The following is a 25,055-nucleotide window of genomic DNA, read 5'->3' as shown; positions in this document are numbered from 1 at the left end:
GGGCTGCAGGGATTTGGGATCACGGAATGCAGGTCCCAGGGATGGAGGGTTCTGGGTGACTGGGGAGCCCATGGGATGGGATCAAGGAGAGGGGAGTGCTGGGCTATGGAGATCCTTGGAAATTGGCATCCTGGGATGGGGGTTCCCAGGCGAGGGAACCAAGGGAATGAGGTCTCATGGCTGGGATCCCAGGAGAGTGGAGGGTCCCAGAGATGGGAGGTGGCTGGTTGGACATGTAGGTTGCAGCTCCTTCACTGGCTGCCTCAGATTTTGGGGTGAATCCTCCATAGTACTGGTGGTCTGAGGGGGAAACAAGGGGGTTCCCATGGTGTTCCAGGTCTGTGCACCCCACCCTGGGCCTTTTCTTCTCTTTATTTCTATTTGTTCTTATTTTCCTCACTCACTGCTGTACACTCCCCCTCCCAGTTCATGGCTCAGGGATCCCCAGGAGCACCTGAGCAGGTAAGGGGTTCAGGGGAGAGGGGAAGGGGGTGTGGGTGGTGCAGATAGGGGTGGGGAGACTTGGAGGGATGGGGATGTTGGGCTGTGCCCCCCAATACTTTCACTTTTTTTTTTCCTGGACAAGAAGGAAGAGGCTGTTTGTGCTGACAGTCAAATGGGAAAGGGGGGTGGGATCTATCTTGGGGGGAAAACCAGGGGGGTCCTATTCTGGGAGGTCCCTGTTCTGAGGGTGACATGACCTGGGGAAATCCAGTCCAGGGGGTGACATATCCTGGCATGAGAGGGTCCTGTCCCGGGGAATGGCAGCTCTGGAATTGTCCTTGCACATTCCTGGACAGGTGTCTGTCCTGGGGGTGGCACATCCTGGAGACCCCTGTCAACCCAAGTGTGGGGCCCAGCCATGGCCCAGCCCCACTGCACAGGGATGGGCACTGGCCAGCCCTGCTCTGGCCAGCCCCAGGTGGCAGCCAGGACCTGAGGGTCCCCCCTGCCCCCTTGGCTTTGATTGTGGCAGCTTTAGAGCTGCTGCAAAGGTGAGAATTGTGTGGGGGAAAAAGGCCTGCCTGTGGCTTGCTCAGCCCTGCAAGAAGCACAAAAGCCAATGGGAGCCCAAGCAGTGGCTGTGTGAGGGCCTTTGATGGTTTTCAGAGCAGGGCTGGCTGGAAACCCCCGTGCATGGGCAGCTGTGAGGGAACCAGTCCGGAAATGCAGCAGCTGATCAGTTTGTCCATCTCAGCAAGGGGCTGAGAGAGCCCCAGAAGTGCTGCAAATCCCAAGCCCATCTGCTCAACAACCTCACCGGGACCCTCCTCCTCCTTCCTGCCTTGCCGTGTGTGGACAGTGGATGGACATCCTGCATACACCAAAGCCTCTCTCTCACTGCCCTCCACCCCTGGATGAGGAGAGAAATTTCAGCAAAGGGTTCCTGGTTTGAGACAAGGACCAGGAGAGATCACTCATCAAATCCTGTCATGGGCAAAACAGCATTGCAATTAGAGATATGAATTGATGGTATTGCTGACAAAATCAGAGCAGATAAGGAGACGTCAAATAAACCCTTCAATACACCTTCCCCCTGGTAAAAATAACTATGTAGTCATAGGCTTTTGCTATTACACTGGCTTTTGCAAATTAGTTTGATAAATACAGTTTGTAATCAGGTTTTCACTAATTTTGATATAGTAGAATTTGTCAGCCTTTTTACCCTAATCCCTGTGTAGATTCTATATTTTAGTGTGATAAATATATTACTTTAGACCCCTGCGAAATATTGAAATAGAGACTGTGTACTGTGCATTAGAACATTATCTGTTGCAGAAGTAGCTGATGCCTGTATTTGTGTAACTAACTGACAACAGTGAGAATAACTCTGATAATTTTGTGAAATAGCCCTAATGTTGATTTAATATACTGGTGGAGTATCTTAGCTGTATGATAACACTGAAAAGAACCAAGTAAATAAACAGCAAAAGAAAGAATGCAAAGAGAAATTTATCACTGACTCTTCCATTACCAAGATCTGTCAAACCACAGAACAGGGGGCCTTGTGAAGAAATAAAAAAAAAATCATTTCATCAGCAGTAAGGCATTGTAGTGGTTTCAGGTTCGCCAATTTCTGTATCTGCATCATGGCACCAATTAGTGTAGTGGTTTGAGTGCCCACTAGAATTATTTACTCTTTTTTCTGCTGTGAGAAAAGTTTATGAAAAAAGGAAAGCAGGCTCAAAACTGAAAAAGCTATAAAGACAGGTTTATTCACAGAACTACAGGAGAGACAAAAAATTAATAAGAACCAGAATAAAACCTTCAAAACACTTCCTCTCTTCCCCACAAACTCGTTTCTTTCTCTCTGACAACATGCAGAGACCAAAATTAGACTTTAGGTCAGGTACTGCCTCTGAAATAGTCTCTCATCAGTTCTCTCCAAGAGAAAAGTCTCTTTTGGTCTGCAAAGGAAACTTCCCCACAAGAAAGAACAGTTCTCTTGTGGCTTTTTAATTCTTACAAAACCACTCACCCAGGACTCTGCATTTGTGAAGTCCCTCCCATATCACACAGCCTTCCCACAGCTGCACAATGGGACATGTAAACTCATGGGGTAGCATTTTAAAGATGAACATTTCAAAAGCAAAGGCTTTCTTCATCTCTAGGAACAGAGACCTTTTCTCTCTCTGTGGGCAGGTCTTCAACTTCAGCTCATCTCTCTCTCTGTTCAAGCTTCTCATAAGATCACAACTACGTCAGTATTTACATAGTTCACCACAAATGCCTTGGCTCAGATCTACAATTTGAACACTCTCATCTCCCCATCTATGCCTTCCATGACTTAGAGGGATACTCTAGATCACAGTCCATTTCCATGGCTTAAAAAAAACCTTCAGCCTAAAGCCAAGGCATCTTCTCCTTCTCTTTCCAGCTAATATTCAACTCCTCCTTCACTGACTTTGATATCTTCATATTGTCTCTCTACATGTTGTCACTCTGCCCTTTTGTCTCACTTAAGACAGGATTAGTGCTTTTCAAGTTTCATCTGTGGAAAGAGTCACTATTTGTTGCTGTTAGCCACGCTCAAGTAACACACGAAGTCAGAATTTGGGAGAGCAGCATCAGCAGAGAAAAATCTCTGCCCTTTGTTTATTACTTCTTATTTTATACTTTTTGAAAGGTGATCATGGATTGGAGGGTGGTATTCCCACCTCTCAACCACATCGGTCAAAGGGAGTGTCACACAACCTCTCCTCTCCTTGGAGAGGAATGTGAAAACAATGGTAATATTTACAATTCACAATCTCCTTGTTTATATGAGAAGAGAGTGAGAAGGTGCACACTTCTACTTTAATATGAACACTCAGAAAACTAGGAGAATCTCACGGTGACAACCATGGTCCCAGGTCTGCAGAGGGCATGACGGTTCTCCTGGGCAGTGGCTGAAGGTGGTAAATTCAGCACAGGCACGTACTTTAAGAGAACGAGTCAAGGGTCAAGCCAAGCAAAAGAATTCCCAGAACACATAAACTGGAAAGAATGTTTGAATATGGATAATCTTCTTGAATATGTATTTCACCAATACAATGAAAAGGTACATGAGAAGAACTGTTCTAGATAACCGTGTGCCTCTGGCAGTTGCCAAGCACTCAGCAAGCTGTCTGCTGTCCCCTTTATCCCTTCTTAAACATTAAAAACTTTTAAAGAGTGAGATTTGTTTCCCATACAGTTTAATCAAAAAGCTGCATTTTGGGTACAATAAGAGGGAAAAGGGTCATGTGCCTACCCAGCACTGGGTGAGGGAATGAGGAGCTCCGTGGGGTGCTGTGAAGAAGAAGAAAGGACCCCTGAGGGGAATTGATGCCCCCCAGTGCCCCCAGTGTCACAGCACATTCTTGTAGATGTCGCTGGGGTCCCGCTGTCCCCTGTAGGGTCCCGGCAGCTCCACATTGATCACTTGAGGATCCCAAGGTGGGGCAGGGTCAGGGGACACTTGTGGGAGCCCTAGAAGTGACACCAGTTGTGGGGACCTGGGTGGGGGGTGACACCAGTGGGTGACGTGTCCCTGTCCCCCCCGTACTCACCCGCTGCCGGCTCGGTGCCCACGATGTGGGGATCCAGCAATGCCCCCTACTCTGGGGGAGTCCTGTGGGGATGAGGAGGGTCCAAGGGGTGTCTGGGGAGAGGAAAAGGGGAATCCCAGCTGGAGCCCCTCACTCACCTCACTCACTCACACGCTGTCCTGGAGCTTCCTGGCTGCTGCAAGGGAAAGGGGAGGGGGTGACTGTGGGGACCCCGGAACCCCTGAACCTTCCTGGGGCCTTGGCAGCTCCAACCATCCATGGGACTCCCAAATCCCCACTGGACCCCCAAATCCCCACTGGACCCCTGATTCCTCCCAGACATTCCAAGCACCCCTGAACCCTCCAGAACATCTGCATCACCATAGTGCCCCCAAACTTCTTGGTGTCCCCGATACTCTGAGCCCCAGAATCCTAAGCCCAGCAGGGAAGGGCACTGTCCACACACCACCAGGATGCCTGAAAGATCCCTCAACATCCTTGCATGGTCGTCCAAGAGCTCCCCAAACCCTCCAGAAGCTCCAGTGCTACTCCAATGTACCTCAAAGCTCACTCAGAGATTCCCCTAGAACTCAACCAAGACCCTACAAATTCCTCCCAAATCCCCCAGGACCCCCAGCGGAGGTCACTGTGGGCTCACTTTCCCACAGCTAAGGGGCCCTGGGGGCTGCCCGGGCTCTACATCCATTCTGGGGGCTTCCCCGCACTCCAGGAATCCCATTCCCCCCCATTGTCACCCACCAAGGTGGTGCCAGCAGTGACAGCCCACGATGACAGCCAGGAGCAGGACCAGGAACAGGAGGGTCCTGCCGACATTCACAGCCACTGATGGGGACAAACGGGGACATAATGGGGTCACCAAGAACTCCAGGGGTCGTGAAAAACCCAGGGACCCCGTGTGACCCCACCTGTGACCCAGAGTGAGGCAGGTGTCACCTCCAGGGCCAGCTCAGGGCTGAGTGCCTGGTGCCCGTCCTGTCCCAGCTGGTTGGTGGCCACGCACTGGTAGGTGCCCGAATGTCCCACATCGACGTCCCCAAGCTCCAGGAAGGGACCCCGGGCCACCTCCTGCCCATTGTGCAGCCAGGTGAAGGTGACAGGGGCTGAGCCAACCTGCACCGAGCAGCGCAGGGTCACGGGGTCACCTGTGTGCACCTGGTGTGACAGGGGACTGGGGGTGATGGTGGCATTGGCCACAGGCACTGTGGGAGCAGATAGAGGGCTGGCACCAGGCGAGGCGGGATGGGGGTGCCGTGGGTGGGGTCACACCCAGCCCGAGTGTCCCGCTCACCCAGGACGGTGACATTCAGAGGGACACTCTCGGCCACACTGTCCCCGTCGCTGACCCGGCAGTGATAGTGGCCACTGTCATTGTCCCCAACGTGGCTCAGCTCCAGGTGGGGGCCGGTGCCCAGCGGTGCCCCCGAGCCCCCCCGGTGCCAGGTGAAGGACAGGGGACCTGTCCCTGTGGCCACCGCGCAGCTCAGCACCAGGCGGTCCCCCAGTGCCACCTGTCCCCCGGGGGGCTGTGCTGACAGGGACACCCCCGAGAGCGGGACCCCTGCGGGGTGGGGAACACATCAAGGGACAGTGAGGGACATGGAGGGGAAATGGGGAGGGGCAGGGGGACGGCAGAGAGGAAGAGGGGGCACAGAGCTGAGGGTGGCTGGAAAGGAACCCCAAGGAATGACGAGGGGTTCAGGGAGGGGACATCTGGAGAGGGAGTGGGGGGACAGCAGGGAGGAGATGACGGGACCTGGGGACTGTGGGGAGAGAGATCAGGGAGAGGTGGGGTTGATTCAGGGACGGCTGAAGGGGCCCGGTGAGAGATGGAGCCGAGCAGGGAATGGGGGGATGGGGAAAAAGTTTACGGGGGACGATGGGGGAACCCAACCTAAGGGCTGGGGTAGCTGGCGGAAGACCCAGCAGGGAGGGGGGACCTGTGACACGAATGGGGGTCTGGGCAGTAATGGGGGTCTCCAAGCAGGGCTGTGGAGCCCGGGGAGGCTGTGGGGGCTCCCCGTGCCCATCCCCGCACTCACTGCGCACCGTGACGCCGAGCCGGGCGCTGCTCTTCCGCACGGCCCCCCACTCGGAGCGCACCTGGCAGCTGTAATTCCCCGAGTGGGAGACCCCCACGGCGGGCACCAGGAGCTGCGGCGACCCCTGCGGGCCCCCCACGCACTGCCCGTCCCGGTAGAAGAGGTGCAGGAGGGGGGCTCGGGGCCGCAGGGGGCTGGGGGTGCTGAGGCAGCTGAGATTGAGGGGGGACCCCTCGATGGGCTCGGCGGGACCCTCCAGCACCGGCACCGTGAAGAGCTCTGGGAAGAGAGGGGAGGGGGATTTGTGACCCCGAGTCTGCTGTCAAGGGGCTGTGGGGGTGCTGAGGGGTGAGGTGTGGGGTGCTCACCGTGCACTGTCACTGTCACCGGCGCCGACTCCTGCCACCCCCGTGATACCCCGGAGTTCACCCAGCCCTTGCAGCGATAGCGGCCGCTGTGGTGCAGCTGCAGAGGGGACAGGGACAGCTCGGTCCCGCTGAGGGACTCCCTCACCTCCTCGTCCCCACGGTAGAATCGCACCCTGGTGACCGACATGTCCCTCCAGCGCCGGCAGCGCAGTGTCACTGTGTCCCCCTCCAGCAGTGGCCGTGCTGGCACCTGCAGCACCAATGGGCCTGTGGGACAAGGGAGTCCTGTCACACCGGGGTGTCCCATTTTCACACGGAACCCTCCTTGAGTCACACCCAGCGCACCAGGGGTCCCCAATCCCACAAACAGGGTCCCCCTGCACTGGGATGTTCTGGGATGTCCCCGTGTGCAGGGGACGGGCTCTGGTCACACCAGGGGGTGACCCATGGAGCGGAGCCCTCCCAGAGACCCCGGAGTCCTGCAGGTGCCACGCTGGGGACACGCAAATCTTCCTCACCATCTAAGACTGTCACAGGGGGACTGAGCCCACTGCCGGGTCTGTCACACGTGTAGGTGCCACTCTCGGTGACAATGAGGCGGTCGGGTCCCTTCTGCCTCCAGCGCCGCCCATCCTTGTACCAGGTGGTGGCACCGGCGGCCCCCAAGCCCTGGCAGGTCAGTGTCACCCGGTCCCACAGCACTGCCGGTGTCCAGGGGGGCTCCACCAGGAGCTGGGTGTTCTGGGCACCTGTGGGTGACAGGGGACACCAGGCTGGCAGGGCCAGCACAGGGCTGGGGACAGCAGGGCAGGGACACGGCATCTCCCGAGGACTCACCAGCGAGGCCGAGGGTCTGGGCTGGAAGGGAGAAGGGACAGGGCTGGGTGGGGATGGCACCGCAGGGACAGAGGCACCAGGGGGATGAGGTGTAGTGTCTGTGCCCAGACTGTCCCCAGTGGAACACTGGTGTATCACGGAGGTCTTGAGGACAGGGACACCTCGGTCACCCTGGGCTGAGGCAGGACATGGGGACACTGTGGACACCCCATGTTTGCACAGGTCACCTCCACCATCCTCACAGCACCTGTCCCCACAGCCACATCCCCATGGCCCCATGCCCGTGATCCCATTCCAATGGCTCCTGTCCCCATGCCCCATCAGCATGGTCCGTGGCCCTTGTCCCTGTCCCTGCATCCCTGTGCCCCTGTCCCCACTGCTGCCCCAGCTCTGAGGTTCCTTTCACCCCATCCTTGTCCCCATATCTCTACCCTCCTGTTGCTGTCCCCAAATCCCAGGTCTCCAATTCCTGTCTCCCCTCTCTATTCCCCAAAGCCATCCCACAATCCTGGTCACATCCATGGACAGGCTCTGCTGGCCTTGGGGACCTCAGGGGAACCTGCAGCCCCCCTGTGCCCCTTCCCCACCCATCTTTGCCTCACCAGGGCCCATCCCCAGAGTGTCAGGCCTGTGCCCAGGGTACTCACCCCACAGGAGCAGTGCCACCCTCCCGGCCATCCCCATGTCCCCGGCCATCCAGGCTGGCTGTCACTCTGTTCTGGGGGCACTTGTCCCCAGTGTGACCGCCCTTCAGCCAAAGGGGAAGGAAGCGAGGTCAGGTCTCGTTCCCACGCGTTGGTTGCCCGTGTTGGGGGCAGGGTAGGGAGAGGATGGGGGCTGGGTGGGCACCTCTTGGTACATGGGGGTGATGGTGGGACAGGGTGGGGACATGGAGTTGCCAGAATTTGGAGGCTGAGGTGGTGTAGGGAGTCAAGGATGGTTGTCCTGGGGAATTAGGTGTCCCAGGGATGGGGTCCCATGGGAATGTGGGTCCCAAGGTTTGGGTGGACTCAGACTTGGGGAGGAGTGGCCAGAACCACGTGGCCTCCAGGGGTTTGTGGTCAAGGGATGGAGGCCAAAGGATGGGGGTAGCAGGGGAAAGGGGGCCCCCATGAGAATGAGGGTCCTGGGGAAATCAAGGTCCCAGGGGAAAGGAGGTTCCAGGGGCCGGAATTACTGGATGGGGTTCCTTGGGAATGGAGGTCATGGCGAATAGCAGAGCCAGGATGGAGGTCCCAGAGAGAGGAGGCAGAAGGAATGGAGGTCCCATGGTTGGGGTCCCAGGGGAATGAGGGTCCCAGGGATACGCAGTGCCTGGATGGGCCCGTGGGTTGCAGCTCCTTCCCTGGGCGCCTCAGATCTTGGGGTGACCCAGGGCCCCTCGCTGTCCCTCCAAGGAGCTCATGGTTTCCTGGGAGTCACCACAGGTGGATTCTGAGGGGCTCTGGGTCTGTGTCCCCCCTGCTCCCCAGGGGCTTTTTCCCCTCTTTATTTCCATTTCCTTCCTTTTATTTGGCCACATTTGCACCCCCCAATTCCCTGCTCGGTGATCCTGGGGAGCTCCTGAGCAGGTACCGGGTTGAGGGGATGCCGGGGAGGTTGGGGGGGTTGGAGGTGTACGGCTGTGCCCCCCCACACTTTCACTTTCTCTCTCCTGCAGCAGAAGGAAGAGGCCATTTGTGCTGAGTCAGACGGTGGGAGTGGGGGCTCTGTCCTGGGGGGACACATCCAGGGGGTCCTGTCCCTATTCAGGTGTGTCCCTGTTCTGGGGGTGACACATCCTGGGGGTAACACATCCACGGGTGGCACATGGAGGGGGTCCTCTCGCTGCTCAGGGGTGTCCCTGTTCTGAGGGTGACACGTCCTGCGGGTGACACATCCAGGGGATCCTGTCCTGGGGACGAGCGTGGAAAGATCGAGCAGTGGCTCTGGCCGCCCCCGGCCGTGCTGGGGCTGGGGGAGGTGACCCCGGCTGGACGCTCCGCGAGTGTCCGGAGCTGTTGGTGCCGTTGCCGTGGCAAAAGCCGGTCTCGACACATCGCGACAGTGGCCTCGGACACGCTGCCACCGCCGCTCGGGACGCACGGCCACCGTCGGTGCCCGCAGCCCGGGCCAGTCCCGGCCGTGGCAGCGCGGTGGCAGCCGCCACCTGCGACAGTGACCCGAGGGCAGGACTCGGCTCCCGCAGCGCCGGGGGCTCCTCCGCGGGCTCCCGGGTCCCCTCCGCCCTCCCGGCACCTCCCTGCCCGCGCCCCCCGCCCGCCCCCGGGCCGGGCCCGGCGGAGGCTCCGCAGCAGCTCCGGGGCTCAGACGCCGCTCGGGGAGCGCCGGCTGCGGGGCTTTGGGCACCGGGGGCACCGGGGGTACCGGCAGGGCTGCAGCTGGGCCAGCTTTGGGGTGGGATCTGGGGACAGGGATGTAGAACAGGGATGGGGAACAGGGGGAGGGGACAGGGATTTGGGCACAGGGGTGGGTGACAGGGATTTGGGGACACGGATTTCGAACAGGGATGTGGGACAGGGATGGGGCACAGAGATTTCGGGACAGGGATGTGGGGACAGGGAGAGGGGTCAGAAATTTGGGGACAACCCCGGCCCCTCATCTCCGGCTCCGTCCCGGGGCTCCAGCTCGGCCCGAGGGGCTCGGCAGCTGCGGGATCGGTGCCCGTGGCCACGGGGGCGGCACCGCCGCAACTCCCCGAGCCCTTGGCCGGTGTCACCGAGAGGGGACAAACGGGCAGCGGCAGCTCCTTCCCCTCTGCGGAGCAACTGCGAAGGAACCAGTCCGGAAATGCCCCAATTGATCCGTTTGTCCCTGTTCCCAAGGGATTGAGAGAGCCCCAGAACTCCTGCAAATCCCACACGGAGCTGAACAACAGCCTGAGAGGACCCTGCTCCGTCCGAGCTGAGCAGGCAGAGCTGAGCAAACAAAAACCATTTCTGCCGGTTTAATCAAAAAACTGCGGTTTGGGGCCAACGGGAGGGACAAGGTTCCTGTGCCCCCTGGCACTGGGGGAAGGAATGGGGAGCCCCTGGCGGTACTGGGAGCACTGGGAGCGCTGGGAGCACTGTAACAGGAAGCTCTGGGCAGTCCCACAAGGGACCCCACTCGTGGGCACCCACGGGAGCCGGGGAGAGAGGAACCCACACGGGGGGTGCCCTCGGGCAGGGGCCTGCAGTGCCCGCAGTGCCCCCAGTGTCACAGCACGTTCTCGCAGATGTCACTGGGGTCCCGCTGTCGTCCGTGGGGTCCCGGCAGCTCCGCGTAGGTCACCTGGGGGGCTGTGGCACGGGGGGGCCCTGCGAGAGACACTGGCTGTGGGATCTGGGAGGGAGTGACACCCGTGGGTGAAGTGTCCCTGTCCCTCCTCCATACTCACCCCCTGCCCGCTCGGTGGCCACGATGTGGGCGTACAGCACCTCCCCCTCCTCTGGGAAACCCGGGGGCTCCAGGGGGGGCCTGCGGGGATAAGGGGGTGACTGTGGGGGTGGAGGGCGTTTGCACTGAGGGTAAAATGGGGGGTCAGACCTGCAGCCCCCCACTCACCTTTCCTGCTGCTTCCTGAGGGCTGCAAAGGGAAGGGGGGAGCGGTGACTGAGGGGTCCTCAGGGTACCTAAACAACCTCGGGACCCCTGACCACCCCTGGGACCCTCAAGCATTCCTGAAGCCCCCTAAAAACCTTGAACCACCCCTCGAAACCCTTGAGCCCCCTGAGCCACCAAACCTCCCCCAAACACCTGACAGAACCCCCAACATCCCTGCATGACCCTCCAGGACGTCCCCAAATCCCCAGGACCCCCAGCCGAGGTCTCTGAAGGCTCAGCTTCACCTGAGTCAGGAGCTGTTGGTGCCACCCTATGGCTCCTGTACTCAGGGGGGCTTCACTACAATCCCCGGGACCCCCATTCCCCCCCATTGTCACCCACCCGCGTTGTTCAACGGGTGCCAGCCCCTGATGACAGCCACGACCAGGACCACGAACAGGAGGGACCCGCTGACCCCTGCGGCCACTGCTGGGGACAGTGAGGGACACATTGGGGTCACCCAGAAACCCGGGGGCTTTGAACACCCCGGTGACCCCGTGTGACCCCACCTGTGACCCAGGGTGAGGCAGGGGTCACCTCCAGGGCCAGCTCAGGGCTGAGTGCCCGGAACACCCAGTGCCCGTCCTGTCCCAGCTGGTTGGTGGCCACGCACTGGTAGGTGCCCGAATGTCCCACATCGACGTCCCCAAGCTCCAGGAAGGGACCCCGGGCCACCTCCTGCCCGTTGTGCAGCCAGGTGAAGGTGACAGGGGCTGAGCCCACCTGCACCGAGCAGCGCAGGGTCACGGGGTCACCTGTGTGCACCTGGTGTGACAGGGGACTGGGGGTGATGGTGGCATTGGCCACAGGCACTGTGGGGACAGAAAGAGGGCTGGCCCCGGGCAAGGTGGGATGGGGGTGCCGTGGGTGGGGTCACCCCTAGCCCGAGGGTCCCACTCACCCAGGACGGTGACATTCAGAGGGACACTCTCGGCCACGCTGTCCCCATTGCTGACCTGGCAGTGATAGTGGCCACTGTCATTGTCCCCAACGTGGCTCAGCTCCAGGTGGGGGCCGGTGCCCAGCGGTGCCCCCGAGCCCCCCCGGTGCCAGGTGAAGGACAGGGGACCTGTCCCTGTGGCCACCGCGCAGCTCAGCACCAGGCGGTCCCCCAGTGCCACCTGTCCCCCGGGGGGCTGTGCTGACAGGGACACCCCCGAGAGCGGGACCCCTGCAAGACGGGGGGGGGGAACAGATCAAGGGACAGTGAGGGACATGGAGGGGAAATGGGGAGGGGCAGGGGGATGGCAGAGAGGAAGAGGGGGCACAGAGCTGAGGGGAGGCTTGGAAAGGAACCCCAAGGAACAACAGGGGTTCAGGGAGGGGACACCTGGAGAGGGAGTGGGGGCACAGCAGGGACGAGATAGTGAGACCTGGGAACTGTCGGGCGAGATCAGAGAGGGGTGGGGTTGATTCAGGGACGGCTGAAGGGGCCTGGTGAGAGATGGAGCCGAGCAGGGAATGGGGGATGGGGAAAAACTTTACGGGGGACGATGGGGGTACCCACTATGGGCTTGGGGAGCTGGCAGGAGACCCAGGAAGGAGGAGGGACCTGTGACACGGATGGGGGTCTGGGCAGTAATGGGGGTCTCCAAGCAGGACTGGGGAGCCCGGGGAGGCTGTGGGGGTTCTCCGTGCCCATCCCCGCACTCACTGCGCACCGTGACGCCGAGCCGGGCGCTGCTCTTCCGCACGGCCCCCCACTCGGAGCGCACCTGGCAGCTGTAATTCCCCGAGTGAGAGACCCCCACGGCGGGCACCAGGAGCTGCGGCGACCCCTGCGGGCCCCCCACGCACTGCCCGTCCCGGTAGAAGAGGTGCAGGAGGGGGGCTCGGGGCCGCAGGGGGCTGGGGGTGCTGAGGCAGCTGAGATTGAGGGGGGACCCCTCGATGGGCTCGGCGGGACCCTCCAGCACCGGCACCGTGAAGAGCTCTGGGAAGAGAGGGGAGGGGGATTTGTGACCCCGAGTCTGCTGTCAAGGGGCTGTGGGGGTGCTGCGGTGTGAGGTGTGGGGTGCTCACCGTGCACTGTCACTGTCACCGGCGCCGACTCCTGCCACCCCCGTGACACCTTGGAGTTCACCCAGCCCTTGCAGCGATAGCGGCCGCTGTGGTGCAGCTGCAGAGGGGACAGGGACAGCTCGGTCCCGCTGAGGGACTCCCTCACCTCCTCGTCCCCACGGTAGAATCTCACCGTGGTGACCGACGTGTCCCTCCAGCGCCGGCAGCGCAGTGTCACTGTGTCCCCCTCCAGCAGTGGTCGTGCTGGCACCTGCAGCACCAATGAGCCTGTGGGACAGGAGCGTCCTGTCACACCGAGGGACTCCCGTTTTGATACGGACCCCCGCACTGGGTCACACCCAGCGCACCAGGGGTCCCCAATCCCACAAACAGGGTCCCCCTGCACTGCGATGTTCTGGGATGTCCCCGTGTGCAGGGGACGGGCTCTGGTCACACCAGGGGGTGACCCATGGAGCGGAGCCCTCCCAGAGACCCCGGAGTCCTGCAGGTGCCACGCTGGTGACACACAAACCTTCCTCACCATCTAAGACTGTCACAGGGGGACTGAGCCCACTGCCGGGTCTGTCACACGTGTAGGTGCCACTCTCGGTGACAATGAGGCGGTCGGGTCCCTTCTGCCTCCAGCGCCGCCCATCCTTGTACCAGGTGGTGGCACCGGCGGTCCCCAAGCCCCAGCAGGTCAGTGTCACCGGGTCCCACAGCACTGCCGGTGTCCAGGGGGGCTTCACCAGGAGCTGGGTGGTCTGGGCACCTGTGGGTGACAGGGGACACCAGCCTGCCAGGGCCAGCACAGGGCTGGGGAGAGCGGGGCAGGGACACGGCATCTCCCGAGGACTCACCAGTGAGGCCGAGGGTCTGGGCTGGAAGGGAGAAGGGACAGGGCTGGGTGGGGGTGGCACCGCAAGGACAACAGCACCCAGGGCTCAGGTTTGTGGCATTGTCCCCAAAGTTTCCCATTGGGGACACCAGAGTGGCACGAATCTCTCAGAGACTGGGACATCGTGGCAACTCCATGCTCAGGCAGGACATGGGGACACTGCGGGCACCCCAGAAATGGGGATGCCACAACCTCCCCGTGCTGGCTCAGGTCACCCCTACCAGCCCCAAGCTCTCTGTCCCCATGGCCAATCTGCATGGCACTTGTGCCTTTGTCCCTTTCCCCAAATCCCTGTGCCCCTGTCCCTTTCTCCACAGCAGCAGCAGTCCCGTGATGCCTTGCCTAATCCCTATCCCATAATATTGTCGCCCCTTTTCTGTCCCCAAAGCCACCTCACAACCCCCGTCACCTCCATGGACAGGCTCTGCTGGCCTTGGGGACCTCAGGGACCCTGCAGCCCCCCTGTGACACCTTCCCTCCCATCTCTGCCTCACCAGGGCTCATCCCCAGAGTGTCAGGCCCGTGCCCGGGGCACTCACCCCACAGGAGCAGTGCCACCTTCCCGGCCATCCCCATGTCCCCGGCCATCCAGGCTGGCTGTCACTCGCTGCTGTGGCCACCGCTCCCCTGCGTGGCGGCTCTTCGGATAGAGAGGAAGGAAGGAAGAAAGGTCACAGCTTGTCCCCACGTGTAGGTGGCCCTTGGTGGGGGCAGGGTGGGGAAAGGTGGAGACACAGTAGGGGACAGGCTGGGGACATTTTGGGGGAGTCTGGGGGTTCCTTGGGGATGGTGTTCCCAGGAGTGGCGGAGCTCAGGGGTCATGGGGAACCAAGGATGTGTGTCCATGAGAATGGGGGTCCAGGGGAGTTGGGGTCTCCATGGCTGGGGGGATTCAGGGATGGAGGTCCTGTGAGAACATGGTCCCCAGGGATTTTGGGTCATGGGATGGGGGTCCCAGGGTTGAGGGTGCAGGGGGAAAAAGGGGACCCTCAGGAAGAGGGGTTCTGGGGGAAGAAGCAGCCCATGGGATGGGATCAAGGCCATGGTGGTCCTGGGCCATGGGAGTGATGGGATGGGGGTCCCAGGGAGGAGAGACCAAGGGAATGGGGGTGCCATGGTTGGGGTCTCAGGGAAATGGAGGTCCCAGGGATGGGTGGACACGGGGGTCCCAGCTCCTTCCCTGAGTGCCTCAGATTTTCGTGTGACTCAGAGCCCAGCGCAGCCCCCCCTGTGTGCTCGTGGCCAGGGGGGCACCCAGGGTTCAGTCTCTGGGTCAGTGCCCCACACAGCCCTGGGTTTTTTCCCATCCCCCCATTCCCTGGCTCAGCCATCCCAGGGATCACCTGAGCAGAAAACAGGAGGGGGGATCCCAGGAAGGGGAAAAGGGGGGCTGGGGGGTGCAGGCAGTGGCTGGGGGGCTGTGGGGGATGAAAGATTTTCCCTTTCTCTTTCCTGCAGCAGAAGGAAGAGGCCGTTCATGCTGAGCTGATGACGTGAGTTCTGTCCTGGGGGGACACATCCAGAGGGGCCCTGTCCGGAGGGAAAAGGTCTCCTGTGGTGTGGTGACGCCTGGGTCTTGTCCCAGGGGGGTCTTGGTCCTGGGGGTGCCACGTCCTTGGGGATTCCTGTCCCAGAGGTCACACATGCTGGGCACCTCTGTCCTGGGGGGCCCTGAGCATTCCTGCTGTCCCCAGTGGGGCCCTGTGACTTCTGGGGTGCCCAAACTTAAGGGGGTACCTGATACAACCTTGCCCTGATGATGGTAACTGCCAGGCTAAATTTGGTTGATTTCCCTGATGCTCAGTTGGTTGAGACAAAATTTTACATCCATGAAATAAAAGAAATAATCTTTACCCACACCAGGTTTTTTTCCCCAATAAAATAGAAACTCAGGAAAAATGAAACTGACAATGTATTAAATGGTCTGGATGATGGAATCCTTTTAATTGTTGCTCTCCCAACAAATCACTCACAATAAAACACAAACAAATCACAGAGAAATGAGACTTTGAGGTTCCCTCTAGGAGCCCATTGGTGCATCCCACAGCAGCATTTGCTTGTGGCTAACACCAAGTGTGGAATCTTCTTGAGTGTCCAGCAGGTCCATGGCATTGTTCCCTGCATGCTGGGCAGCAACTCAGCCCATTGGGAAAGCTTTGGCTGGGCCATATTTAGGAACTCTTCCCATTTTTCTCATTCCCACCCTGAAACTTGATTTACTTTCCATGGGTTCTGCTCCCAAAAGGGGAGAAGCTCAGTCCATCCTTGGAAGAGTGCACAGGGATCCATGGGAATGCCCGTGTGGCCCTCAGGGTGTGCTTCCCTGGTAAATGCACTCCACCCTGCCCTGAATTCCCCTGCCTGGGCACTCCCTGCTCCTGCTGGGACACCCCTGCTCCCCAGATCCACGTGTGGAGCCCCTGCTCAATATTTCCACACTTTTCCCTCTCTTCTGGTGTCCACATGCAGAACCCAAACATTCTTGCCGGGAGGTTCCAAGGGGCTGCAGGTTTTGTAGAAGAAGGAGGGTCCCGGTCAGGTTGTTGAGCAGATGGGTGTGGGATTTGCAGCACTTCTGGGGCTCTCTCAGCCCCTTGCTGAGAGGGACAAACTGATCACTTGCTGCATTTCCGGACTGGTTCCCTCACAGCTGCCCCCACAGGGGCAGTTTCCAGCCAGCCCTGCTCTGAAAACCATCAAAGGCCCTCACACAGCCACTGCTTGGGCTCCCATTGGCTTATGTGCTTCTTGCAGGGCTGAGCAAGCCACAGGCAGGCCTTTTTCCCCCACACAATTCTCACCTTTGCAGCAGCTCTAAAGCTGCCACAATCAAAGCCAAGGGGGCAGGGGGGACTCTCAGGTCCTGGCTGCCACCTGGGGCTGGCCAGAGCAGGGCTGGCCAGTGCCCATCCCTGTGCAGTGGGGCTGGGCCATGGCTGGGCCCCACACTTGGGTGGCCAGTGGCTTCAAGGAGGAGGAGTTGTGGAGCTCCTTCCTGCCTGGGGCTCCATTCCCCAGCTGCTCTTCCTGGCTCAGACTCTGCAGGGGATGAGTGAGAATGGAGAAGTCTGGACCCCTCCTGGAGCTGCCATTCCCCAGGACTGGACCCTCTTGGCCAGCATGTGTGCCCCCCCGAGAACAGGATCCCTCCAGGACAGGAACCCCCTGGATGAGCCCCCCAGGACAGGACCTACTCCCCACCCCCGTGTGAAACTCGGCACAAACAGCCTCTTCCTTCTGCTGCAGGAGAGAGAAAGTGAAAGTGTTGGGGAGCACAGCCAGGCACTCCCTATCCCCCACATCCTTCATATATCCTCCTACAGTCCCAGAACCTCTTTTCCCCTTCCCTACTGTCCCCCCAACCCATTCCCTGCTCAGGAGCTCCCCAGGATCATCAAGCCACAAACTGAGAGATGCAAAACTGAGGGGAAAAAGGCAGGAAATGGAAATGCAGAGAGGGAAAAGCCCCTGAGGGGCAGGGCGGACACAGACCCAGAGCCTCTCGGAATCTGCCTGGGCTCACCCCCCCAGACCACGAGCACCTTGGGTGGGCTGTGCTGGGCTCTGTGTCACCCCAAAATCTGAGGCACTCAGGGAAGGAGCTGCAGCCCATGGGCCCACCCAGCCACTGCCCATCCCTGGGACCCTCATTGCCCTGGGAACTCAGCATTGGGACCCCTGTTTTTCAAGTTCCACATCCAAGGACTGCCATTCCCCAAGACCTCCATGGCCCAGGGCCCCCATTCCCAAGGAATATTCTCCCCAAATTCTATCTCCTACAATTCCATTCCACCCAGGAACTTGATTCTCCTTGGACCCCCCCATTCCCACGTAACCCCCCATTCCCTCTCACCTCATCCCTAGGACCCCCATCCCATGACCCCATCCTTGGATCCCACATTCCCCTGGGACTCTCATCCATGAGTACCCCCATCCCTAGGACCCCCCCATTCCCCTGGACACCCATCCCTGGCTCCCCAAACCCCCTGAGCCCCCCACTCCAGAGAACCCCATGTCCCACTGTGTGCCACCCAGCCTTGTCCCCAGCCTCTCCCCACCCTATCCACAGCCTGTCCCCAGCTTGTGGCCAACCTGCCCCCATCAAGGTCCACCTACGCATGAGGATGAGACCTGACCTCGCTTCCTTCCGCTCTGGCTGAAGAACCACCATGCAGGGGACAGCAGCTCCTGGCATCGAGTGACAGCCAGCCTGGATGGCTGGGGACACGGGGATGGACAGGAAGATGGCACTGCTCCTGTGGGGTGAGTGCCAAAGGCACGGGCCTGACACCCCAGGAGTGGGCCTTGGTGAGACAGAGAGTGGTGAGGAGGGGGCACAGGGGGGCTATGGGGTCCCCTGAGGTCCCCAAGGCCAGCAGGGCCAGTGCATGGAGGTGACCAGGGCTGTGGGGACAGGAACAGGGGAACTGGGATGTGGGGACAGGAACAGGGGGACAGAGATGTGGGGACAAGGATGTGGTTAAAAGAACCTTGGGGCTGGGGCAGCAGTGGGGACAGGGACAGGAGCACAGGGATACAGGGATAGAGACAAGGGCCACGGACCATGCAGATGGGGCATGGGGACAGAAGCCATTGGAATGGGAACACGGGAGTGGGGCCATGGGGATGTGGCTGTGGGGACAGGTGCTGTGAGGAGGTGGAGATGACCTGTGCAAACATAGGGTGTCCACATTGTCCCCATGTCCTGCCTCAGCCCAGGGTGACCAAGGTGTCCCTGACATCAAGACCTCCGTGCTACACCAGTGTTCCATTGGGGACAGTCTGGGCACAGACACTACACCTCATCCCCCTGGTGCCACTGTCCCTGCGGTGCCACCCCCACCCAGCCCTGTCCCTTCTCCCTTCCAGCCCAGACCCTCGGCCCTCGCTGGTGAGTCCTTGGGAGATGCCGTTTCCCTGCCCCGCTCTCCCCAGCCCTGTGCTGGCCCTGGCAGGCTGGTGTCCCCTGTCACCCACAGGTGCCCAGAACACCCAGCTCCTGGCAGACCCCCTGGATACCGGCAGTGCGGTGGGACCGGGTGACACTGACCTGCCAGGGCTTGGGGACCGCCGGTGCCACCACCTGGTACAAGGATGGGCGGCGCTGGAGGCAGAAGGGACCCGACCGCCTCATTGTCACCGAGAGTGGCACCTACACGTGTGACAGACCCGGCAGTGGGCTCAGTCCCCCTGTGACAGTCTTAGATGGTGAGGAAGATTTGCGTGTCCCCAGCATGGCACCTGCAGGACTCCGGGGTCTCTGGGCGGGCTCCGCTCCATGGGTCACCCCCTGGTGTGACCAGAGCCCGTCCCCTGCACACAGGGACATCCCAGAACATCCCAGTGCAGGGGGACCCTGTTTGTGGGATTGGGGACCCCTGGTGCGCTGGGTGTGACCCAAGGGGGGTTCCGTATCAAAATGGGACACCCCGGTGTGACAGGACGCTCCTGTCCCACAGCCCCGTTGGTGCTGCAGGTGCCAGCACGGCCACTGCTGGAGGGGGACACAGTGACACTGCGCTGCCGGTGCTGGAGGGACACGTCGGTCACCAGGGTGCGATTCTACCGTGGGGACGAGGAGGTGAGGGAGTCCCTCAGCGGGACCGAGCTGTCCCTGTCCCCTCTGCAGCTGCACCACAGCGGCCGCTATCGCTGCAAGGGCTGGGTGAACTCCAAGGTGTCACGGGGGTGGCAGGAGTCGGCGCCAGTGACAGTGACAGTGCACGGTGAGCACCCCACACCTCACCCCGCAGCACCCCCACAGCCCCTTGACAGCAGACTCGGGGTCACAAATCCCCCTCCCCTCTCTTCCCAGAGCTCTTCACGGTGCCGGTGCTGGAGGGTCCCACCGAGCCCATCGAGGGGTCCCCTCTCAATCTCAGCTGCCTCAGCAGCCCCAGCCCCCTGCGGCCCCGAGCCCCCCTCCTGCACCTCTTCTACCGGGACGGGCAGTGCGTGGGGGGCCCGCAGGGGTCGCCGCAGCTCCTGGTGCCCGCCGTGGGGGTCTCCCACTCGGGGAATTACAGCTGCCAGGTGCGCTCCGAGGGGGGGGCCGTGCAGAAGAGCAGCGCCCGGCTCGGCGTCACGGTGCGCAGTGAGTGCGGGGATGGGCACGGGGAGCCCCCACAGCCTTCCCGGGCTCCACAGCCTTGCATGGAGACCCCCACTACTGCCCAGAACCCCATCCGTGTTCTGGTCCTCCGTCCTTCCTGGGTCTCTCGCCAACTCCACTAGCCCTTAGTGGGTACCCCCATTGTCCCCATTTAACTTTTTCCGTGCCCCCCGTCCCTGCTCGGCTCCATCTCTCACCGGGCCCCTTCAGCCGTCCCTGAGTCAACCCCACCCCTCTCTGATCTCGCCCGACAGTTCCCAGGTCTCACTATCTCGTCCCTGCTGTGCCCCCACTCCCTCTCCAGGTGTCCCCTCCCTGAACCCCTGTTGTTCCTTGGGGTCCCTTTCCAAGCCTCCCCTCAGCTCTGTGCCCCCTCTTCCTCTCTGCCATCCCCCTGCCCCTCCCCATTTCCCCTCCATGTCCCTCACTGTCCCTTGATGTGTTCCCTCCCCCCGCAGGGGTCCCGCTCTCGGGGGTGTCTCTGTCAGCACAGCCCCCCGGGGGACAGGTGGCACTGGGGGACCGCCTGGTGCTGAGCTGCGCGGTGGCCACAGGGACAGGTCCCCTGTCCTTCACCTGGCACCGGGGGGGCTCGGGGCCACCGCTGGGCACTGGCCCCCACCTGGAGCTGAGCCACGCTGGGGACAATGACAGCGGCCACTATCACTGCCAGGTCAGCAATGGGGACAGCGTGGCCGAGAGTGTCCCCCTGAATGTCACCGTCCTGGGTGAGCGGGACACTCGGGCTAGGGGTGACCCCACCCACGGCACCCCCATCCCACCTCGCCCGGGGCCAGCCCTCTTTCTGTCCCCACAGTGCCTGTGGCCAATGCCACCATCACCCCCAGTCCCCTGTCACACCAGGTGCACACAGGTGACCCCGTGACCCTGCGCTGCTCGGTGCAGGTGGGCTCAGCCCCTGTCACCTTCACCTGGCTGCACAACGGGCAGGAGGTGGCCCGGGGTCCCTTCCTGGAGCTTGGGGACGTCGATGTGGGACATTCGGGCACCTACCAGTGTGTGGCCACCAACCAGCTGGGACAGGACGGGCACCGGGTGTTCCGGGCACTCAGCCCCGAGCTGGTCCTGGAGGTGACATCGTGGGGACACTGGGGTACAGGTGGGGTCACTCGGGGACACCGTGGGGGGCTCGGACAGCCGGGATTATTCCCACTCTGTCCTTGGTGGTGACATGGAGGGGACAGGGCACAGATGACTTCACTCGTGGGGAGCTCAGACCTCCGGGATTGTCCCTGCTCTATCCTTGGTGACACAGAGGTGACACAGCAGAGGTGGCATCATCCAAGGTCACTGTGGGGTCCAGGACCGTCGAGTTTGTCCCTGCAGGTGACACGGAGGTGACACGGCACAGGTGACACCCCCCAAGGTCCTTGCAGGGGGTGCAGGCCCCCCCGGGTGACCCCAAGGTGTTCCCTCTGTCCCCAGCAGTGGCTGCAGGGATCGGCGGCTCCCTCGTGTCCCTGCTCCTGCTCCTGGGGGCCATCGCGGGATGGCACCACTGCCAACGCCGGGATGGGTGACAATGGGGGGCACAGGGGTCACGGGATCCCCGCCCCCCCGGGCTTGGGGACACTAGGGGTGACACCCACGGACCCAGAATTGGGGGGGGGGGGGGGGGCTGAGCCCGGCTGGGGGTCCTGGGGGGGTTTGGGGACATTTTGGGGACACCTTAGGGGGCTCCTAGGGCATCCCGGGAAGGGTTGGGGGGGTCCCAGGGGGTTCTGACGGGTTTTGTGATCCTGTGGGGTTTGGGGGTCTCGAGGAATTTGGGATTTCAAGGATTTTGGGGTATTTTGGGGCTTTGGGGGGTTTTTTTTGGCGGGAGATCCTGGTGGGGCTTGGAGGGTTTGAGGTCACAGAGTGTGGGCATTTTATGTTTATTTTTAATTATTTATTTAATTTGGGCGTTTGGGGTGGCCTGGGAGGGTTTTGGGGTCCCATGGGGGGTTTGGGGTCCTGTGGAAATTTGGGATTTCAAGGATTTTTGGGGTATTTTTGGGGCTTTTTGGGGTTTTTTTTGGGGGGGGAGTCCTGGTGGGGCTTGAAGATTTTGGGGTCACAAAGTGTTGGGATTATACTTTTTTATTATTATTATTTGAATTTTGGGGGCTTTTGGGTGGCCTGGGAGGGTTTTGGGGTCCCATCGGGGGTTTGGGGTCCTGGGGGAATTTGGGGTTTCAAAGATTTTTGGGGTATTTTTGGACCTTTTGGGGGCTTTTGGGTTTTTTTGGGGCATATTCCTGGCAGGGTTTGGGGTCCTGAGGAGCTTTTAAGGTCACAGAATGTGGGGACTTTATGGTTTGTTTTTATTTGATTTATTTTTAGGGTTTTTTTGAGGTGGTCTGGGAGGGTTTCAGGGTCCTGTGGATGTTTTGGGGTCCTGGAGGAATTTGGAATTTCAAGGATTTGGGGGGTATTTTTTGGTTTTTTGGAGGTTCTGGGGGGTTTAGGATTTTAGGATTTTTTTGGTATTTTGGGACTTTTTGCGGGTTTAAGATTTTAGGATTTTGGGGGGGAAATTCCTGGGTTTTGTGATCCTGGGTGGGTTTGGGATTTCAGGATTTTTTGGAGGAATTCTTGGACATTTTTGGGGTTTCTGGGGGAGGATTTTGGGGTCCCCTGGCACTGACACCCCAATGTCACCCCCCTTTCCCCGCAGCTCCCAGGAGCCCCCAGGACAGGTGAGTGGGGGAGGGGCCCGGGGGTGTCCCCGTGCCCTAGGTGCCACCCTGAGGCCACCGCGGTGTCGCCGCTGTCCCCACAGGAGCCCAGCAGTGCCCCCCCCGAGCAGGGGGAGGTGCTCTACAGCCACGTAGTGCCTGCCCGGAGGGCAGCGGGTGAGAGGGGACAGCGACAGGGCTGGGGGGCACCAGGGGGCACTGGTGGGGGGGCATTGGGATGGCACCGGCTGGTACTGGGGGACAGTGGGTGTGACACTGGGATGGCATTGGGTGGCACCGGGTGACCACATGCCACCCAGGGGACAGTGGTGACATCCATGAGAATGGGCCACACACTGGGGGTGGCACTGGATGACACTGTGTGGCACTGGGTGGCACTGGGGGTGACACTGGGGTGGCACCGGGTGACTCTGGGTGACACTGGGATGACACTGGCTGGCACCGGGTGACCAAATGCCACCCAGGGGACAGCAGTGACATCCACGAGAACGGGCTGTGACACTGGGGGTGGCACTGGGAGACATTGGGTGACACTAGGGGACACGGGGGGACACTGGGATAGCACCGAGTGACACTGGGTGACACTGGAAGTGGCACTGTGTGACACTGAGGGACACTGAGGGGCAGTGGCTCACACTGGGATAGCACTGGATGGCACTGGGGGTGACACTGGGGGACACTGGGTGACATTGGGTGACACTGGGATGGCACCGGGTGGCATCGGGTGGCACTGGGGTGACACGGGCGGCACACTGGGTTGGCACTGGGTGACACTGAGGGACACTCAGCAGCACTGGATCACATTGGGATAGCACTAGGTGGCACCAGGGAACACTGAGTGACACTGAGTGACACCGGGTGACACTGTGGGTTGCACTGGGTGGCACCAGTGTCTCCTGTAGGGTCCCCAAGTGTCACCCCCGAGGCGCCCCAGGTGACTTACGTGGAGCTGGCAGGGCCATGGTGGCACCCAGGGGACAGCGGTGACTACGAGGATGTGCTTGACACCGAGGGACACTGCCCTCCCCCGGCGCAAGCGGGAGCAGCGGCTCCTCAGCCATTGTCTGCTCAGGCACCTCCTGTGGTGGCTTCTGCACCACCGCTTGAGGACAGGGCCCCACAAGCAGAATTTCAAACACCGCAGGGACCCCCTCCACACCCCCAGACCTCCCCTGTTTCTGAGGAATCCTCCTCCGAACATGGACGGGCTCCCCTTTCTGGCCCCAGCCAGAGTGCATCACATCCAGCGGCCACTCCCCCAGTCAGGAGAACTAGGCAGAAAGGGAGAAAAAGTGGCGAAGAGGAGAGTGAAAATGAAGAGGATGGGCACAGACTACTCCCCTTAAGGGAAGTGCCCACTGCTCCGGGTGTTATTGGATAGGTAAAAGTTCCTATTAATACCTCGGATGTGAGAGCATTTAAGAAAGATACGGTAAGGTTGATGGATGATCCGATCGGGGTGGCGGAGCGGCTTGATGAGTTTTTGGGGACAAGCATTTTTACCTGGGAAGATATGACAGCAATTTTAAGATCTTTGTTTAACCGTGAGGAGAGGGAGTTGATCAGGCAAGCCGGAATGAGGGAATGGGAACGTAGGAATTGCCAGGGTTCACCTGGCAATGTCAAATGGCCCAGTCAGAATCCAGGACGGAAGGCGCAGTTGGATGATGATCAGGAAAGCATGATAGATTTGAGGAATCTAGTGATTCAAGGTATAAGGGAGGCAGTGCTCAAGAGCCAAGATATTGCTAAAGCTTTTAATGAATGTCAAGGAAAGGATGAGACTCCCTCAGAGTGGTTGGACTGACTCCGAAAGAGTCTCCAGATGTATTCTGGAACTGATCCTAATTCCCCGGTAGGAGAGGTACTTTTGAAAACCCAATTTGTGGCAAGATCACGGGAAGATATTAGAAGGAAATTAGAGAGGATAGAGGACTGGCAGGCCAAGGGACTGCAGGAATTGTTGAGGGAAGCGCAGAAAGTGTATATGAGAAGAGGAACAGCAAAAGGCGCAGGCGAGAGTGTTAGCAGCTGTCAGGGAAATGCAGAGGAAGGAGTTATCCTCCAACTCTGGGAAAGGAGGGACAAGCAGAACCAGGAGAGAGTGCTCGCCTCAAGGGAAAAAGGAGCCGGGAAAATCAAAAGAACCAAAGAAGTGTTATTACTGTGATGGTAAGGGACATTTCAAAAGGGAATGTCCAAAAAGGGTTAAGGATGAGCAGGTCTTTAAGTTAGGAAGTCTTGGGCTCTTTTTCCTGGGGTCATGACCATCTGATGAGCCTAAGGTAAAATTAAGAATAGACATGACTCCAATTTCTATTGAGATTCAGCAGCCCGAGGAACCTATTAGGGTCAAGCAGTACCCTATTTCTATGGAAGGAAGAAAAGGGCTGAAGCCCATGATTGATGATTTAGTGAAGTGGGGAATTTTAGAGCTGTGCATATGAAGACATAATACCCCGATTTTGGCTGTGAGGAAGCC

General features: G+C 60.0%; 2 protein-coding genes and 1 pseudogene across 2 annotated transcripts; 1 reads left to right on the top strand and 2 right to left on the bottom strand.

The window, feature by feature from the left end:
* Positions 1 to 3,721: 3,721 nt before the first annotated feature.
* Positions 3,722 to 7,953, bottom strand: LOC134554530 (sialoadhesin-like; annotated as a pseudogene).
* Positions 7,954 to 10,283: 2,330 nt separating this feature from the next.
* LOC134562451 (Fc receptor-like protein 3) lies at positions 10,284 to 14,329 on the bottom strand. Its single transcript, XM_063419848.1, has 10 exons — positions 14,299 to 14,329; positions 13,722 to 13,742; positions 13,403 to 13,633; positions 12,883 to 13,149; positions 11,762 to 12,031; positions 11,370 to 11,672; positions 11,203 to 11,289; positions 10,822 to 10,843; positions 10,655 to 10,734; positions 10,284 to 10,574 (listed from the first exon to the last, which is right to left on the bottom strand). The coding sequence occupies exons 1-10, from the start codon at positions 14,327 to 14,329 to the stop codon at positions 10,474 to 10,476; spliced, it is 1,413 nt and encodes a 470-aa protein (XP_063275918.1). The 3' UTR covers positions 10,284 to 10,473.
* Positions 14,330 to 18,336: 4,007 nt separating this feature from the next.
* On the top strand, positions 18,337 to 23,848 carry LOC134553823 (Fc receptor-like protein 2). The gene is made up of 10 exons (XM_063404341.1): positions 18,337 to 18,408; positions 18,739 to 18,967; positions 19,219 to 19,485; positions 19,575 to 19,853; positions 20,330 to 20,599; positions 20,689 to 20,991; positions 21,318 to 21,404; positions 22,640 to 22,729; positions 23,476 to 23,609; positions 23,801 to 23,848. Exons 1-10 carry the CDS (start codon positions 18,337 to 18,339, stop codon positions 23,846 to 23,848), a joined length of 1,779 nt encoding a protein of 592 aa, XP_063260411.1.
* Positions 23,849 to 25,055: the final 1,207 nt, after the last annotated feature.

Source organism: Prinia subflava, chromosome 1 (genome assembly GCF_021018805.1).
Source record: "Prinia subflava isolate CZ2003 ecotype Zambia chromosome 1, Cam_Psub_1.2, whole genome shotgun sequence".
Classification (NCBI taxonomy): domain Eukaryota; kingdom Metazoa; phylum Chordata; class Aves; order Passeriformes; family Cisticolidae; genus Prinia; species Prinia subflava.
Note: the sequence above shows the minus strand (reverse complement) of the source record. Positions and strands in the feature narration are given on the sequence as shown.

What these genes read in the sequence shown, in the direction of transcription:
- LOC134562451 (XM_063419848.1), bottom strand. Translation starts at nt 14,329, where the DNA reads ATGGCCGGGAAGGTGGCACTGCTCCTGTGGG. An exon ending in CCAGACCCTCGGCCTCACTG is followed by an intron (nt 13,634 to 13,721) that starts GTGAGTCCTCGG and finishes TGTCACCCACAG; the next exon opens with GTGCCCAGACCACCCAGCTC. An exon ending in GGTGACAGTGACAGTGCACG is followed by an intron (nt 12,032 to 12,882) that starts GTGAGCACCCCA and finishes CCCGTCTTGCAG; the next exon opens with GGGTCCCGCTCTCGGGGGTG.
- LOC134553823 (XM_063404341.1), top strand. Translation starts at nt 18,337, where the DNA reads ATGGGGACAGAAGCCATTGGAATGGGAACACGGGAGTGGGGCCATGGG. An exon ending in CCCTGTGACAGTCTTAGATG is followed by an intron (nt 18,968 to 19,218) that starts GTGAGGAAGATT and finishes CCTGTCCCACAG; the next exon opens with CCCCGTTGGTGCTGCAGGTG. An exon ending in GCTCGGCGTCACGGTGCGCA is followed by an intron (nt 19,854 to 20,329) that starts GTGAGTGCGGGG and finishes CTCCCCCCGCAG; the next exon opens with GGGTCCCGCTCTCGGGGGTG.